This window comes from Triplophysa rosa, linkage group LG12 (assembly GCF_024868665.1).
Source record: "Triplophysa rosa linkage group LG12, Trosa_1v2, whole genome shotgun sequence".
NCBI lineage: Eukaryota > Metazoa > Chordata > Actinopteri > Cypriniformes > Nemacheilidae > Triplophysa > Triplophysa rosa.
Window position 1 is genome coordinate 22,331,121 of NC_079901.1, and position 18,851 is coordinate 22,349,971.

General features: G+C 40.9%; 1 protein-coding gene across 7 annotated transcripts in view; it reads left to right on the forward strand.

The window, feature by feature from the left end:
- The window catches only part of shank3a (SH3 and multiple ankyrin repeat domains 3a), a 157,940-nt gene that overhangs the window by 132,402 nt on the left and 6,687 nt on the right, over nucleotides 1-18,851 (forward strand). For 6 of the 7 annotated variants that reach the window (XM_057347981.1, XM_057347982.1, XM_057347988.1 and 3 more), the window contains 8 exons: nucleotides 1,579-1,661; nucleotides 5,174-5,298; nucleotides 5,491-5,626; nucleotides 9,561-9,641; nucleotides 11,364-11,387; nucleotides 11,862-11,986; nucleotides 13,160-13,265; nucleotides 13,614-16,071. In XM_057347981.1, coding sequence (XP_057203964.1) covers nucleotides 1,579-1,661; nucleotides 5,174-5,298; nucleotides 5,491-5,626; nucleotides 9,561-9,641; nucleotides 11,364-11,387; nucleotides 11,862-11,986; nucleotides 13,160-13,265; nucleotides 13,614-16,071 — 3,138 coding nt within the window. The remainder of the gene's footprint in view (nucleotides 1-1,578; nucleotides 1,662-5,173; nucleotides 5,299-5,490; nucleotides 5,627-9,560; nucleotides 9,642-11,363; nucleotides 11,388-11,861; nucleotides 11,987-13,159; nucleotides 13,266-13,613; nucleotides 16,072-18,851) is intronic. The other variant, XM_057347983.1, reaches the window with a different exon arrangement.

Here is an 18,851-nt window from a genome sequence, read left to right on the forward strand (position 1 = left end):
TATCTCCATATTTTGTTTTATTTTTTGCCATAAATCATTATTATTAGTCATCCTTTGTTTGTCACTGGGTTTTGCAAATATCTATATGTCAACTTTGTCAACACAGTATGTACTCCTGAATGTACTATGTACTATGTATTTCCTAAAAATGTAAAGGTCTCAGAAGGAAAGCGGTGATATGTTTGAAATATTCCCTAACCCTGATCATAAATATAAATGACAGCAATATTGATGTTTGGCCTAATATTAACCTAATGTAATGTGTAATTACCGAATCAACGTTCATAAACATATTCAAAGCAAATGTCAATTCCAGATGGCGGTCCGCCACCTATTTTATCAGAAGTGTGACTGCTGTTCTGTAGGACACGCCGTTTCACTCTTGTTAACCCGAGGCGTTAACCACACCAAATCATCTGTAATTGATCTAATTGATTCTCCACTGCTTAATTAGATTCTTGTCACTCCTAATGCATCAGTGATGAAGACCCTCGGGGTATGGAAGAGAGAGAACATGGATAGATGAATATTCTTATAATAGTTCATAATACTATCATGCTCAGGTCATGTGATCACGGAGATGTTTTTGAACGCACATGTGTTGAACAAATCAGAGAGGCTGTGGTTATGAAAATCCAATATGCGTTAAATCCCGAAATGAATTATTAACTCATGGTGACTTACTAAGTGTGTGGAACACAGAGCAAGATAACCCAGAAATGCATTCGCAGTTTCAAACGACAAAAGCCAGTAAATTGAATAAAAGCATTTGCAAAACAAATCAAGGTAATGGAAACATCGAATGCCAATATTATTCATAGCAGGATTTGATTACGAAGGAAATGTGTTATGTTTGTATGTGTAAGTGCACTGTTTGTATATGTGTGTTGACGGGGGGTTGATCGTGTCTACAGGCGGGTAACTGTGGCTCATGAGTAAGGAGAACAGATTTGTCCCTGCTGTTAGCGCTCATGATATCCATCTCCATGCATCCAGACAGATGGGCCGTGTGTGTGTGTGTGTGTGTGTGTGTGTGTGTGAGCGCGCGCGCGCGCGTGCGTGCGTGCGTGCGTGTGTGTGTGTGTTTGTGTGGGGCGGGCGTTTGGGGTGGTGGAGTTGGTCAATCAGAGATCCATTGTGTCTATCTCTCTTTTGTAAATGCTCTCCCCATCACTGATGGACTTCCCCTACAAGACATGGATACAAATTAACATTGTCTTTTTCTTACTTTTTTTTGGCTTTAAAAGAATCTCTTTTGTTGGAGGACACACACAAAAAGAGCTTTCTTTTCATTTAATAGCTCAAGAGACTTGATATTAGCATTTGGGCCAATCTCCTAATGCAGTTAAACAGACTGCTCTGGAGTCGAGCAGAAGGACAATCGCTCCCAACTGGACGTTTTTATACCGTCTGCACTTTCACAGACGTTGCTTTTAACCGGATTGGCTCATCAGTGGAGCGGGAGAGTGGTTCGGGAGGGTGATGTGGTGGTAGTTTGGTGGTGACCAGCCGGGGTGCTCCTGAGGGAGGCATGGTGCTGGAGTCTGACTTGAGTATTCTGTTCTCTCTTGTACCCAGCGATTACATCATCGAAGAGAAGAACGCTGTGCTACAGAAGAAAGAGAATGAGGGATTTGGCTTTGTCCTGCGAGGAGCGAAAGGTAAGATGTGATGTGTAGCTATGAACACCTGTGCACCTTAATTTGATGCTGTAACTTCTTGAACATTACAAGGAGACCGTACACACCTGAAGACAGAAAACAACATTCGTGACCCTTTTTTATTCCACATTTTTATAATTATATTTAATGGAAAAGGGTGGGATTTTATTCACGGTGGGCATTCAGTTCAACAATAGGGCCAGACCCAAATGGGAGTTTTACAAAACATTGCCAAAATAACGGTTTTGTTTTTGGTTAAGCATTGTCAAAGGTAAATGTGTTTAATAATATAAATATACCATAAGTAGGTGACATCAGCAGAAGAAACATGTTTAAATTGTTTTTAATTATTTCTATTGCTTTTCCTCACTAACCTCAGATTAACCTCGGCGTTCTTCAGAAAATAAAAAAAAACTGTCGTTTTTAAATGAATAAATGCTGTGTTGTTAAAGTTGATACAAGGTTTCAGAAGGACAGCAGCACTTTTGAAAATAATACACAATCCTCAAATATATTTTAAAGAGTATTGGGTCAAATATGACCAAAGTATGGTTTGGAGCTGGAGTTATGACATACTGTAATTGACAATCCCCTGACACATCTTTTAAGTCTAAATAGATATTTATATTTTATATTTAGTTTATATCTATTTAGTTTATTCACACTACAGTAGAGTAACAAGAGATTAACCCTAAATATACAAGACTATTTGTACTATAATGCTTTAGTCTACTATAGTATTATAATATACACTATATAGTAAACTAAGGGCCAGATTTACTAACATCTTGCAGCAGCGCAAACGCCTCTTTTGGTTTAAAAAATGACTGTTTGTATTTACTAAAGAGCTGCAGTGGAAATTAGCACTGAAAATGCGTGACCACAGCTGTTTTTGAGACTGACTAAGGCCGTGTTCAGACTTGACTTCTTTTTTGACTAGAAAAAGTTGACAAGGGTGCTTTTTTTGTAAAAAAAAAAAACGCTGGCAGCATTTGGTTACAAACAGCAGCCGAACGCCATGACTTCGGAGGCAGCGTCCAGAGAAACAGATTTCTTCCGTAACGGAAGTCTATTTGAATTATAAACAAAGAGCGTCTTTGCGATAACTAATCACATATTTAAAGACTACAATACTCATTTCTTGCTAGAAATGCAATCAGAAGTTGTTGAAAGTGAAAATAAAACGTACATTTATACAAAACTTTGTCGTTTCGACGCAATTTTATTTTTTCGAGTGTGAGCCTTATTGACCAATCACGTTCCTCGCATGTTGTTATGGAAACGACAGGTCTCTGTCATTGGTTAGCTGTGAAAAAGGAGCTTGACGTAGGGCGTTTTTTTTCAGAAAACTTGAACTTTTTAACCTCAAAAGACGCTCTGAGCTGCAGAAAAAGATGCCGCCGCTTTCGTTTAAAAAAGCGCTCGGGACGTTTTTTGAAAACATGTTTTACTCCATGGGATTACAATGTAAAACAGTCGCTAGCAGCTTCAAAAAAAAGTTAAGTCTGAACACGGCCCTATACTGCATATGCATTTGTAGGAGTTTCTTCTTCAGACGCAACATTTATGGGAGGAGAGTATTTAAAAGAATCACGCAACGTGATGTACTAAGGATGGTGCTCGTCATTGTACTGGTTTTTGCAGCTTTATTTAATGGCCAAAAAGTGCATGACCCTGCAGTAATTTGCACTGCTCTTGGTAGATTGTGTCGGTCATTATGGGAATGGAATTATTGTGCCTATGTTTTTTCATGTAAGTAAATCACCTGCAGAAATTTCCACTCCCGTTGCAGCTATTTGAAATTGCGCTCTCGCGCTATTTAGCCCTGTTTAGTAAATCTGGCCCTATATATACAGTACTATGATACTATAACAGAGGAAAGCGAGTTTCAACTTCATAACTGTAATTATAGTAATGCCAGTGTGTGATCTAGTAACCCTGATGTTTCATAGCATATTTAGCGATGACTCAGCAGTAGTATTAGATACAGTAAAAGTTTCAACAGGGATTGTGTAAGAATGTGTGAGTAAATGTGCTTTGTGTGTGTGTTTGGTGCCCAGTCTCTGGGGTGACACCATCCTGGGTAGGAGTTATGAGCTCCTTGTGCCATCTGTTATCCACATGGTGCATAAATATCAATCTTATGAATAATGCATGCTTTTTTTATATTGCATAAATGTTCTATGGTTTTCCTTTAATTTTAATTTTATTTTTGGGTGAACTATCCCTTTAAGAATAAATGCTTATTAAGACCATGAGAAACATTTCAGTCTAACCCTAAACTTTAAATCAGTAGAGTACATGTTGTTCCTCTCCTCTTTAAAAATTCTGAATTGTAATTTTAGACATTTTTAAAAAAACAAAGAAGGGAAGTTTTCATGTCCAAACCCTGAAGCATTTGGTATGTCTGAAAAGCCCAGAATGTCCTTTTCAAAATACACTGGGACTTAAAGGGATAGTTCATCCAAAAATTAAATTTTCAGTCATCATTTATTCACGCTCGTGTAATTTTATACCTGTATGAATTACTTTGTTCCGATGAACACAAAGAAAGATATTTGGAAGAATGTTAGTCAAATTCAGTTCCAGGACATCATTGACTACCATAGTAGGAGGAATTAAATGGTACTCAAAGGTGCCTGAGAACTCTTTGTTTTCCTAAATTCCTCAAAATTTCTCATTATGTGTTCAACAGAACAAAAAATACAATATTTTTTTCCTACTATGGTAGTGGATGATATCCTAGATCTGAAAATTGCTAACATTCTTCCAAATATCTTTCTCTGTGTTCATCGGAACAAAGAAATGTATACCGGTTTGAAACAACCTGAGGGTGAGTAAATGATGGCAGAATTTTTCATTTTTGGATGAACTATCCCTTTAAAACCGTATGTACCTTAGTGCTGTACAGAAAAAAATGACGAATGTACAGTGAATTTCATCTGCGTTATTGTTAATATGCTCAGTATGTCAATGTGCTACTAAGACAGTAGGCTTTAAGGAGAACTTGCACAACTAATTGTGTGTTCACTTATTACGGCTCAGAAATTTCCACCAACAACATGCAACTACACAAGCATATGAATTTATGATGTCTTGATTAAAACAATAAATCATGTTTCTGGATTTTAACGTGACGGATTTTGAATTAGCCGAACTTTACTCACTCTCATGTCATTTTAAACCCACATGACTTTCTTATACAAAACACAAAAGAAGATATGTTGAATGATGTTGATAACCAAACAAATTTGGTCCCATTGACTTCCAGTGTATCTACGAGTCATATACAAATTTGAGATTGAATAAATGATAACAATTTTTATTTTGGGCTGAACTATCCATTTAACAGGCAATTTTCAGGTATTTTGAACATGTCTTTCAAATTATTATGATTCCTGGTCAGAAATGGTTCAGAAATTTCCTTTTAGTTTGTCACGAAATTATTGCTTCATTTTGCTTAAAACAGTCATATCAATACATATTACATATACATGTCTGTGTGCATTTAGCGGAGACTCCTATTGAAGAGTTTACACCCACACCTGCCTTCCCTGCGCTGCAGTACCTGGAGTCTGTGGATGTTGAAGGTGTGGCCTGGAGGGCGGGGCTAAGAACCGGTGACTTCCTCATCGAGGTACACGATTAATATAAAACCTGCTTTGCTCTGTTATTGCATAGTTTTTTGTTTTGTCATCTTTGCATTGTGTTCTCTAAGCCATATATCCCCTTCCTGTTTTTCATCTCAAGCATGTCATTGAGCTGTGATGTGTGGACTCAAATGCAGGGGTGGGGAACAGTGATGGTCTGTTTGTGATTGTTCTCGCAGGTGAACGGTGTAAACGTGGTAAAGGTGGGGCACAAGCAGGTGGTGTCGCTCATCCGACAGGGTGGGAACCGTCTCTTGATGAAGGTGGTGGCTGTCACACGCAAGCCAGAGTCTGAGGAATCAGTCAGAAAGAAGGGTAAGGGATGTGTTCTCATCTAGCAGAACCGACTATATGTCTGCTTTGTAGTTTTCTAATAAAAGCAATTCATACCCAAAAACTAAAATTCTGTCATCATTTACTCACCCTCATGTAATTTCATACCCATATTCTGATGAACACAGAGAGAGATAATTGGAAGAATGTTAGCAATTTTCAGTTCTGTGACATCATTGACGACCATAGTAGGGAAAATTAAAATGGTTGTCCAAGGTGCCCCAGAACTGTTTGCTTTCCTAAATTCTTCAAAATATCTCATTTTTTGTTCAACAGAACAATATTTTTTTTCCTACTATGGTGGTGGATGATGTCCAAGAACTAAAAATTGCTAACATTCCTCCAAATATCTTTCTTTGTGTTTAGCAGACCAAAGAAATGTATACAGGTTTGAAGCAAAATGAAATTTCTGTCATCATTTACTCACACTCATGTAATTTTATACCTGTATGAATGACTTTGTTCCGATGAACACAAAGAAAGATATTTGGAAGAATGTCATTTTCAGTTTGGGACATCATTGACTACCATAGTAGGAAGAATTAAAGGGTAGTCAAAGGTGCCTGAGAACTGTTAGTTTTCCTAAATTCCTCAAAATGTCTCATTATGTGTTCAACAGAACAAAAAATACAATATTTTTTTCCTACTATGGTAGTGGATGATGTCCCAGAACTGAAAATTGCTAACATTCTTCCAAATATCTTTCTCTGTGTTCATTGAATCAAAGAAATGTATACCGGTTTGAAACAACCTGAGGGTGAGTAAATGATGACAGAATTTTCATTTTTGGATGAACTATCCCTTTAAAACCGTGTGTACTTTAGTGCTGTACAGAAAAAAATGACGAATGTACAGTGAATTTCATCTGCGTTATTGTTAATATGCTGACTGATTGTTTTGTCTGTTTATTGTGGGCGGGGCTACTGGCACTACAGACACAAGCACTCTTAAAGGCACAGGTTGCTAGGGAACCGATCTTGGATGCTCTGTACTGTATGTGATGATCAGACACTAAGAGATCTTTCTTCAGGGTGAATCTTAAATCAAACAGGAGGAATAGAAATGTACCCGTGAGAGGAATGCTGCATTAAAGGAGCAAGTTTAAAGTCGTAGCTGGTGGCAGGTGTAATGACCCTGTTTGTCAAAGAAGAAAACTTCAGGGATATTAACTAAATGACAGGGTTGGTTGTCACAGGAAAGTGTTATGACTGAGCAAAAGTGCTAAAGTGGTTTCTGTGCAGATATGCCATGTAGACACATTTGTGCGGTTTCACACAATCAAGTAATGCGTGGGTTAGTGTCTAACATCAGTTTTGTCCTGAGCAGGTGTTTCTGTAGCTCATCTCGGAGAGCATTGAGTCACACATGCTGATAGAATGTATACTTTGTAATGCACTGCAAAAAAGATGTCTTCAGTCTCCATGTAAACTAACCTGAATTTTATCTGCAACTCCCACACAAATCCAGCTCTTCGTTGACCTGTGTTTGCCTTTAGTGGATGATGGAACAGCATAGTTAGTAAATAAGAATTCTTGTCGCAGATGATTTTTTCCAAAGTGCTTCATAGTTGGCAATGAGATGGTTGAATAATCCTCCAATTAGGGGTGCCACAATTTACCTGGATTGGCAATAACCGTGATGTTAATGACCGTGATTATTGCTATTGTGTTAATACACATGATAAAAATGTAGTGCCAGTATCTGATGGACACTGACATAGTAAGTGGTGGTTTTTTGTTATGGAATTTTAACACATTATGAGTCATTTCGTGTTGAGTTTGTGTTAAAAAAAAATAAAAAGGGACAACACAAGGTTAAGTTCAAAGTATCACAAAATGCGTTGTCCTTAACTGGACACGCAGATGTGTTCAGTTAAGGACAGATTGTTTTTTGAATGTATTGTCAATAACCGTGATATTAAAGACCACGATTAACGGTATTTTCTTAATCCTACACATGTGATAATATCGCAAATGATTTAGCACCCTTTAAACTTTTGCATGCTTCCTGCTTACAAACTCTCTCTCGTATTTTGATTGTGAATAAATAAAATTGAAAGATGAATTTGACTGGTAGCATTATTTATTTATTAAAAAAGGCATTTCAATAGATATTGCGATATCATTTTCATGAATTCTTTTGGCAACGATAACCATGTAGTGAAAACCTGATATTCGAGGTTGTCTTTATGGGTCCAGAATCCACATTTCAGTCAACCACATGTTATTCAATCCCTAGTCTCGTACTGGAGGTCTGGGAACTTTGGTCTGCCCAAGAGGCCATATGACTGACAAGTAAAGCAACCAATCATGTTTCGTTTTGTGCCGTGTCATGTTTGGAGTGACCGCAGTAACAAGCCGGTGTACATTCACGAACGCGTCAAAAGTTAACAGCAACAACAATATACTGTCCTTGTTGTACTTGTAATACTTTTAAGAATTGAACGTTTAGTCATTGACGATGAATTCCTATTGCAACCTGTGTAAACATGACAGCTTACTTCTTCAATCAGGCGGCTAAAGCCCAAAGTATAGTCGAGCCATCCATGTCCGCCCACATTACATAATTTTCATCATCAGGAGGGCCCGGGGTGTGCGGATGACCGCGGGCCCTCCTGATGACAATTTTTGAGACCACGCGGACGGCACGCAACCAAAAAAGCGTTGAATCGGCCGATTCTACTAGGTGACATACTCCGCATGTGTCGAGCTCGTCCATCAGCGTTTCTCCGCGTTTGAGAATCCTTTGGAAGCTATGCGGACACCTGTGCGTGCCTGACGAAGACGGACGCGGAAAGTTAACTATACCTGGCCCTTTAGTGTTGTTTTCAGGCGGACCGTTAAAAAACGCGGCACGCACGTCTCCCGGAAATCCTGTAGAATTCAACCCTTCAGATGACGACTTCGGACTTGCTGAAGTGTTTCCAAGAAAGTGCGCCTTATGGATGAGACATCAGCCAATGGTCCGTGGGCGTGACGTCTGAGGCTGAGACTATCCAAACCATAACCATTAAGCTACCTGTTTCACCCTAAAATGTGATTGGTTGATAGGATTGTCTTTCCAAGACCTACTTGCTAGAATCACGAACAGCTGCAAAGTTGTGGGTTTGTTATATAACTCCAAGCTTGCAAACTATCACACACTCAAACACTCATGTACACATAACTGATCAAGTAATAATGGAGAGTGTCTGTTGTTAGTTTTGTGCCGACATCCTCCCACACACAAAATACACACACACACGCGTACAAACTTAAACACACACTCTCTCACACACATAGATTCTCACAGATTAGCTGCACAAACCCAGACCTTGCTCCTGCCAGAGTTGCCATGGTTACTACAATGCATGTTTGAAGTAAGTATTGCATTAGTGCCTTGGTTTTTCTCTCGGTTTCTCTCTCTCCATCTCCACTCCGGTCCACAAGGTTGTTAGCCGAAGGAGCGAGGAGTTTCCACCGATGTTATCGAGACGGCACGCCTCTGAACTTGATGCCTCGCACTTGGCAGTTGTAGCATGCTTACGGATATAGCGATAGGTCCGTTTCTGTAAGACGAAAGGAAGATTCAGTCATCGCGTCCTAGAGAGTCCGTTCAAAGCAAGGGTTTTAAGAGAAGAAACATGACATGAAGGGTTTCGGGAGACGCCAAAAGGCGGGTGTGAGGATTTTTGCCAACCGAGGAAGGAAGCTGCGTTTTCACGCACACAGGAGATGTCTAACGGCTGTTTGATTCTGAACATAAAGAGAGCGTGAGAAGGAGAGGGTTTTATAGTCTTGTGGCAGTGTGGTGCATTGAGGCCATCAGATGAAGATGGTGAAAAAGCGCTGGCAGCTGCCGGTGGGCAGCAGTCGTGAAGGCCCCTCGTCGTCACGCCACCCCATCTTCTCATCTGCTCCTTGTCTTTCTTCCACAGCACCCCCGCCTCCAAAAAGATCGCCCAGCACCACGCTCACCCTGAGGTCTAAGAGTATGACCGCTGAGCTTGAAGAACTAGGTAAGATGCTTTAAAATAAACACGCACTTGTTTGGGTCATGATGGTGTAGTATCAACTCATTTATGAGTGAGGTTGACAAGTTTCTCTAGATTGTTGTCTTAGGTTTGTTTTTTAGATAAACGTTCAGATTTTAGTGAGCTGCTGTGTTGTGTGACTGTAAGCATCATAAACTGTATAAGAACTTGCATCACTATACTATAACGTGTCACTATAAGAGCCATTGAGACACTTCTTGGTGTGTTCTTTGTCTTCAACAATAAAATGTAATACATTTGCATAATCCATAAGTCTTTGTTGGTTTGTTAGAATGTGAAAAAAACACAAAATGACAACAAATGACTTAAAGGACCAGTGTGTAATTTTTTGGAGGCTCCTTTGACAGAAACGCAACATAATATACATAACTATGTCTTCAGAGGTGTATAAAGACCTTACATAATGAAGCGTTACGTTTTTATTACCTTAGATTGAGCTATTTCTATCTACATACACATCTATCTACATACGGTCCCCCTACATGGAATCCGTCATGTTGATTCCACAGTAGCACTAAACTCACAAACTGCTCTACAGAGCGCTGTTCATAAATGCGCTATCTTCATTGGAAAAGAAGTGAAAACCTGACGACATCTTTGTCCTGTGTCAGCCGCCGTAGTACTTTGAAAGGGAGGGGTGGAGTGAGCCTTTGGTTGCAATTCGAAACCTTACCGCTAGATGCCGCTAAATTTCACTGACCGGTCCTTATAGGTCAGCTATTCTTGTATATAGTTTGCACATTCATAACTCTTGATCTGTGTACAAAACTAATATCACCTAGGAAATGTTTTGTGAACATGACCCTATAGTAGCTTTAGTCCAGCACCTTTGAAGTCAACTTAAGTGTTCTTAAACATTACCATAGTAGCCTAGCAGATGGAGAACATTTAAAATTCACGGTTTCTCTTATGAAACGGTGTAAAGTCGATATTGATGACTCATCCTGCACTGCACATATTTTGGTCCAATAGATACTCTGCTTTATCCCACCCCCTAATATGGCCTATAACTGACTAGCAAATAGCAAGTCAACATTCATGGCTGTGATTTAAAGTGATAGTTCACCCAAAAATTTAAATTGTATTTTTATTTAATCACACTCTTGTTGTACAGGTTTGAAATGACAAGGGGGTGAGTAAATGATGACAGAATCTTCATTTTGGGGTGAACTATCACTTTAAATTACCGCTATGAATGTTGACTTTCTATTTGGTTGTCAGTTTGCTTTTTAAAGAACAGTCTAATCAATATGTCTCACCCTTGTTTCGCAAGGAAAAGAATTTTAAGATTAAAATCCCTTTCCCTCTTTCTGTGACACTCTTTGTATTAACTGAATGATCTCTCTCTCTCTCTCTCTCTCTCTCTCTCTCTCTCTCTCTCTCTCTCTCTCTCTCTCATCATACATTTATATATGATATCTGTGGTGTTGTCACATTAAAACATCAGCTGTTTTTCTCTTTCTCTCTCTCTCTTTTTCTGTCTCTCTCTATTTATTAACTGTATCATCTCCCTCCCGCTGCCATTTGGACTGTTCAAAACATCAGCGGTCTCTCTCTCTCAATCTGTGCTGAGTTTACCGAGTTCATTACACACAAGCACAAACACATTTACACGCATGAAACGCAGACGTTTGTCGCTGTGAGACATTAATAGAGAAGTGTTCTTTACGTTTATTTCTTGCTCAGCCTCTGCCAGGAGGAGAAGAGGGGGTGAGTTACTCACGAAGAACTTTCACCAGTGTGTATTGTTCCAGCCATCTTCACTTTGCTCGTGATGGAGTTTAATGTGCTTCCTCTAGCTCTGTTCCAAAGCTCAGTGTACGCAACACCAAAACAACATTTTTAGACATCATGTGTGCAAGAAAACTAAGCAACAGTATGATGACAGTCAGTTTTTTTTTCAATATTTCAAGTAATTGAATTAAAGGATTAAATGGATCACCAAAATTAGTTTGTCCTATTTTTATTTGAATTATAGCGCTGTTGCACTGTTACTGGAATTGAGCTATTGTATCATAGTACAGCTTTCATCATTGATAATAAGGAACAATGCATCGTGATGTCGTGGAAAGACGCTGTTATATCATTTCATATTCACCTTCATTATTGCATTGCAGAGTTTATAAGATTGGATCAGATTAGAAGTGCTGTTAAATTAGTTGTTTTGTGTGTGTTTGTTAACAGAACGGCTAGATGAGATTTTGGCCTCTCAGGAGTCAGCACTGAGGCCAAAGGTGGAATCAGATTATAGAGCAGCCACGGTAAAGCAACGCCCAACCAGCCGCCGAATAACACCAGCAGAAATCAGTGTAAGATACACACACAAACATGTTTAATGACACGTCATTACGAATCAGTGTACAACTTCAAAAGAGGAAACAATTTCCCTGCTGAAAATGTCGACTTTGTTTTAGCATGCATGTTCAGTTTTTGCATTTGAATGTGTTACCTAGAACTTTTTTTGTGTTTCAGCTGAACCAATATGTTAAAATAATTTGCTTATTTACCTTTGATGCATAAAGAAATGATAATATAATGTAAAATGTAATTACTTTTACAACTTGGTATTTTTACTTTGTTCATTTAATAGTTGTTTTGGGGAGAAATTGATGCTTTTCATTTTTACACAGGATGTATTTATCGATATATTGATATGTAAAAAGGATCATTTTAAGATATTTGAATCACCAAGGACACTTCTTAGTCCTTGTATCTTCTTAGTAAACGGAAATGACGGCTATTGTATGTACAGTATGTATGTATATATATATATATATATATATATAGCGATGCACCGAAATTTCGGCTGCTGAACATTTTCGTCCATCGATCTTTTTTGTCAGAGATCATTAAAATGATTGGGCACCATATACTGTATAAACTTATTGTATTAGCAAGAGCTGCTGAGTTTGACTATAATAATTTTAGAACTACAATGTATAGATGATTGGTAAATGAAGTTATATTTGATTGTGTTGCGATGACCAAAGAAGAAGAATATATTTAGTATTGTTTTAAAATATGTTCTCTTTAAGTTTTGTGGTTTTCGTGTGTAATTAATACAATTATATAAGAACTATTTTAAAACGTTTTTAAAGTCATTTTAGGTTTTCGGCCAAGTGCATCCTGAATTGTTGGTAACGGTTTCAGCCCAGATTTTTCATTTTGGTGCATAACTCTCTCTTCTATATATATATATATATATATACTGTATATATATAATTTACATGCTACCTTGGTGATTATAGACTTCCGCAGTGGCTGTTCTGTCTAGGATTCTCTCACAAATCCCTAGGAATCCAAGAATAAACCTTTGGGTAACCCAGTCTTGCTGTTCACCAGCTAAATTTAATTAGTAAAGCTTGAAAAAACATACCAGCGACTGGCAAATATGATCGATTCAGCACTTGCAATCAAAATGAGCACTTCATTGATAGTTCTTGCTGAATCTTTATATGGTTCCTGTTTTTGTATCTGTGCAGTCTCTTTTTGAGCGGCAAGGTCTTGCCTTTCACGGTGCTCTTCATCCAGCGCTGGAAAAAGCCCACATGCAGCTGCCGAAAAGCATGGCCAGAACCAAGTCTTTTGGTAATCCTTTTAAAATCATTTACAATAACTGTCAGTTTGTTTAGTTTTTTGGGTTTTTACTCTCTGTGTTCCTGCTGCTGTGTATGTTCTTGCTTAGTTAGTAGAGCATTGCGTGGCTTGAATGCCCTGTTTGGTCGCTTTGGTTATATGTGTCAGCCAAATGCATTAATGTGATATGTAAATGCCTCCTTGTTGATCATAAAATGTAAATGTATCGCAATGCAATACTTAACCCATGGTAGCATATTAAATTGCAGAGATTAAATCCCCTTACACACACTTACTTATCATCTGAGACTTGTCTGTAAATGTATAAATGATTAAAGCTCTATTTGTCTGTCTGTGCAGGAGCAACTGAAGAGGATCGACTTTCTGCCCTAGCAGCGGAGCACAGGTTTCCACGGAGCTCCTCCATGACAGACAGCTTGAGAGACAGCCGCAGTATACCTCCCCCTCCCCAGACTGCTCCACCGCCTCCCCCATCACTTTACTACTACGATACCGGCCCTCCTCCTTCCTTCTGCCCACCCCCTCCCCCTGGCCGCATTCATGACCCCAGCCGCTCCAGTTTTAAACCAGGCTCCGAACCAAGACTGCATGCTTTGCCGCAGACAATGTCCGCAGAGATGTTTGAACCCCCTCGTCACGCCTCCCACCTGGACCGGCAGAAAAAAGCCCGCTCCATGATCATCCTCCAGGACTCCACCCACCTCCCTGTGGAGCCTACCGACATCCCGAGGCCAGGTGCCATTTCAACTCCACCCGAGAGGATCAAACGGAAAGGTAGAATCATTGATAACCCCTACGCCAATGTGGGCCAGTTTAGCGTAGGCCTGTTCACGTCGCCTCCAAGCAAGCCGCAGCGGAGGAAGAGCCCACTTGTAAAGCAGCTGCAGGTGGAAGATGCTCAAGAGAGAGCCTCACTGGCACTGGCATCCATCCATGCCAGAGAGCACTCTCCCTCTGGACGCCTAGCTGCCCACCACACCAGCAGGGCCGAGTTCTACCAACAGCAGCTGTTGCAGGAACGTAGCCAAGCTCAGGCCGGGGCATTGTTGAAAGGAAAAGGACCCTTCGCCGCCGCCATCGCAGACGCTGTAAAAGACCGTGAGCAACGTCTGGAAGAGAAGCGGAAATCCACAGTCTTCCTATCAGTGGGCACTATGGAGGGCAGTTCAGTCTCACCTCAAGAAGCCCCCTCACTCACACCGTCCCGGTCTGTAGACGAACGGATGCTCACGCGCGAGCTTGGTCAGTTGCCACCTCCTGCCTTGGCGTTGCGTCCCTCCCCTGGGGGAACCACCTTCATTCACCCACTGACGGGCAAGCCCCTGGACCCCAATTCTCCACTGGCACTTGCGCTGGCCGCAAGGGAAAGGGCATTAACCTCTCAGAGTCAATCCCCTTCGAGCAGCCCTGAGCCCAGAACTAAACATGACGCTGCTGGAGGGGTGCTGTATATGGAGACTCAGACCAAAGAGGCTGAGCGCTCTGAGGGTGAAGGGAATTTTGCCTCAACCCCCTTTTCCCCTGGAACAAAAAGAACTTATGACCCCTCCGTCCCCACCAGCAAGATTCAGTGGGGAAGTCCCTTATCCACAAGAAAAGAGTTAGAAACAAGGACAGAAAGAAAGGATGAGAGAAAGCTTGAGGACAAGAAGAGTATGATCATTAGCATCATGGACACATCTCAGCAGAAAACTGCTGGCCTTATCATGGTTCATGCAACGAGCAATGGTCAAGCTGTTGGACCCAGCCCAGAGCACAGCGCCCCTTCTACTAAGGGGGCTTTGTCAGAAAGTCCAAAACCCATGTTGGCTGAAATAAAGCGTGCTAAGTCCCCGGGTCCCGATGGTTCTTCAGTATCCACCCCGACTCCAACCACCACTCCAACCTCACAACCACAACCTAGCCCGTCCTCAGATAAAACCTTGGCTCAGGGTAGTTCTGAGGAGGATGTGGAACCCTATACGGTTACTTTACCACCTGCCATACTCTCCTCCAGCGATGAGGAGACGCGTGAGGAGCTCCGCAAAATTGGCGTTGTTCCTCCACCAGATGAATTTGCCAATGGCCTTCTTGCAGCAGCAGCCAGAAAAGCGGTACCTCCATTAGCGAAGACAACCCCTGCAGCCCTACCTGTAGCCCTGCACCCTCCTCCCGCCACACCAGCGGCAGCTGCCGCAGCAGCACAGGTCCCCGCAAGCAGCGGCCCGCAAGCAGCCTCAGGGAAGCCGTGTGAGTCCCACCTGGGCCCAGAGTCTGCTGCTGACTCCGGGGTGGAAGAGGTAGACACTCGAAGCTCCAGCGACCACCACCTGGAGACCACAAGTACCATTTCCACGGTCTCCAGCATGTCCACACTGTCCTCGGAGAGCGGCGAGCCCACGGACACCTACACCACCTACGCAGATGGCCAGACGTTCATTCTTGATAAGCCGCCAGTGCCTCCAAAGCCAAAGCTCAAGTCCCAGCTCAGCAAGGGCCCGGTGACGTTCAGGGACCCCCTGCTCAAGCAGTCGTCTGATAGTGAACTGCTCTCGCAGCAGCACGCAGCTGCGCTGGCTGCTGCTGCGGGAGCCTCAGGCCCGGCCAGACCCCGCTACCTCTTCCAGAGACGCTCCAAGTTGTGGGGGGACCCCGTGGAACCCCGTCCGCTTGCAGGGGCAGAGGAAGGCAAGCCCACTGTGATCAGCGAGCTCAGCTCACGGCTGCAGCAGCTCAACAAGGACACACGGTCGCTTGGGGAAGAGCCGCTCGGAGCTTCGCTTGACCCCGGGAGGAAATCGCCAGTGGTCGGTGCGAGGTAAGGAGCAAATCCTTCAGCTGAACTGATTTTCACATAAATATTTAGCTTATGTGTAATTTTGCACCATTATTTGGAGAATGCAAAAGCTAATATTACAACTGCAAAGATACGTTTCTTGTTCATTTTAAGTCCTTTAAATGACCTTACACAGTTGTATTGCTTAAGGAATAAAATATTTAAAACCTAGTTTGTCTGAATTTATTAGATGGTGTAATCATGCTAATGAAAATATTTACATGCTCTGACCTGGTAAGCATTACAACCAGAAATGTCAGCAAACATGTTGCATATAAAAAATCCACATTTGGTAATTTATTAAAACAATAAGAGTTCGTGTTTAACATGCTTTCTTCATTGAGAAGTTTGGAGCCCCAGAGCTATGTCAACATTCACGACCACTGGTAAGTAATGTAGAACTGCCTTAGGTCAGTCTCCTAGCTCAACCATGAGACTGTAGGTAGACTGTAGGTAGTCTAAAGTAACAATACAAGTCTTTCTGTACTTTTAAGGCACCATTTGGAGTTCCTTAGATGTCACAGTGGTGGAACCCTCTTAACACCTTAACTTATAGATACCTTTTAAATGAAAAAAAACCCTGATAACTTTAACATTCAATTAAAGTACCTCAATGTTTTCCTTTAAGGTTTACTGAAGGACCTGTTAACGCCAATAGAGTTCTTGCGGAAACTAAAAGGGTTTCTTCATGCACAAATGGTGCCTTGACAGTGTTTTTATTTTACAGTGAGCTGAGTCATTCCAATAGACATTACCAAAGCCACTGGAACATTTTCTGTTGTTTCATATGAGGGCTCAAGGGACAATGTTTATTTTTTCGTCAGCTATGTGCCGTTTTGCTTATATACCGCTAAAGTCCTTTATATCCCAACAGATGTGAAAAGGACATGGAAGACAGTAAACCTTAGCTTTTAGCCACTAGGGTAAATCAAATGTCATTCTTTTTGTTTTCTATTCTTTAACAATCCACTAATGTCATATTGTTCAATCACTCTTGCTAACATTGTTCTGGGTTTTATAAATCACTTCTCAGGTTCTGTTTCCTGGTTCACCCTGGCAAATATCCAGAGTCGTGTCATCTTAATCAAATAAAACCAAACTTGATATTCCAATGCAAATGGGTTTTTTGTCAATTTACAACCATTATGTTTAAACAGACATTTGGCCATGACAACGTTTTAAGTATGTGACATAAATTGGATTCGTGTTGCCTTTGGGTGTTTACTAGGTACCAGATGGCCTGAGGGCATGCACCATCTCAACCCTTGAGCTTTTACCTTCCAAAATCTGTCACTTTTAACTGTTCTGTGGCCTGCTGTTCTGTGCCATTTTTGTAGCAGTATGTATGTTTACATGTGACTGAGAGATGTGTTAGTTTGAGACAGTAATCCTTAATATCGACTCAATGCTCGATGCAATATATTTCTTACTTTTATTTATAAACCAATAAAAGTCTTTTCAAAGTGAATTATAATAAATGACATTATGTACAACGACGTTGAAAGATATCATTAATTCCAACGATAAAATCAACGTAAGCATCTCCTTAAATAACCTTCATTCCTCTCAGTCTTGACAGCCTGATGTTGTTTAAAAGGTTTTTTCTGTTCAGACATACTGCGTAAGCTTTACGGCGTCTCATTCTGTAGTTGTGTGACACTTCATCTTTTAATTGTGCTGACGCAGTGATCGCTCCGGCTTCTTGGGACAAACGATTGCTTTCATGTAGTTTTATGTATTGTTTATTTTTCATGCATATTTGTTTGGTTTTAATTTTATGTTATTGCATTTGACCAGAATGGCACCTTACCCCAGACACAAGATTACTGAAAAGAAAAGAAGCTTTTTTTTAATAATAACATCAATTAAAGTAAATAGTTATTGATAGCATCTGTATACATTTGTGTTTGAGTATGCTGGGGTTAGCTGCGCTCTGGTCTGTGTCGCTATGCGTTAAGTTTGCATTTGATTGATATTGTTGAGGTTGTTTAAGTGTGTGCTGTTGTTTGTTTTTTGTTCTGTCATGGACTGATGCTAACCGACCGCTCTCTCTCTCTCTCTCTCTCTCTCTCTCTCTCTCTCTCTCTCTCTCTCTCATTGCCCTCTCTCTTTCTCCATCTCTCACTCTCTCTCTCTTCTCATTCTCTCTCTTTGCATGCTACGCTGCTCTGTCTAGAACTGAATCTGAGGCTAAGCCCAGAAGAGCCGGGCACCTGTGTAAGTGCGCATGAATCATCTCATCTCTTTTTTTTCGGGTCTGTTTCCACACCTCTGAATCAAGCCCTGGTCATCATCCTCCCTCATGTACTGACCCGCCTTGTGCTAATGTGGCCCCGCCTCCCTCAAACCCTCAGTTTATCCATGTTTTTCATCGGATTGTGAGTTTGGCTCAATCTTTACATGGGGAAAGACGGGGGAAATTTAAGTATCGGGCTCTGATGTCTTCTGTTCGCTGCTTCTACAGGCATGATAGATGATAGTCGGAGCCTGCATCCATTTTGCTAAATCTATTCTGTCTATTTTATCAGGGGCGCATAAACATGGCTGCCTCGGCTATTTTCTTTCATTTTTCAATATACAGCTTGATGCTTCCCGTGATTGTTGCTGCACAAAAAAAACCCATAACAAAAACATGCTTTGTCTTGAAGGTTAGTTCGCCCAAAAACCAAACACAAATAAAGATATTTTGAAGAACGTCAATAACCAAAACAACACTGGGCCACATTGACTTCCATTGTATTGAAACAAAACCACAGACATTT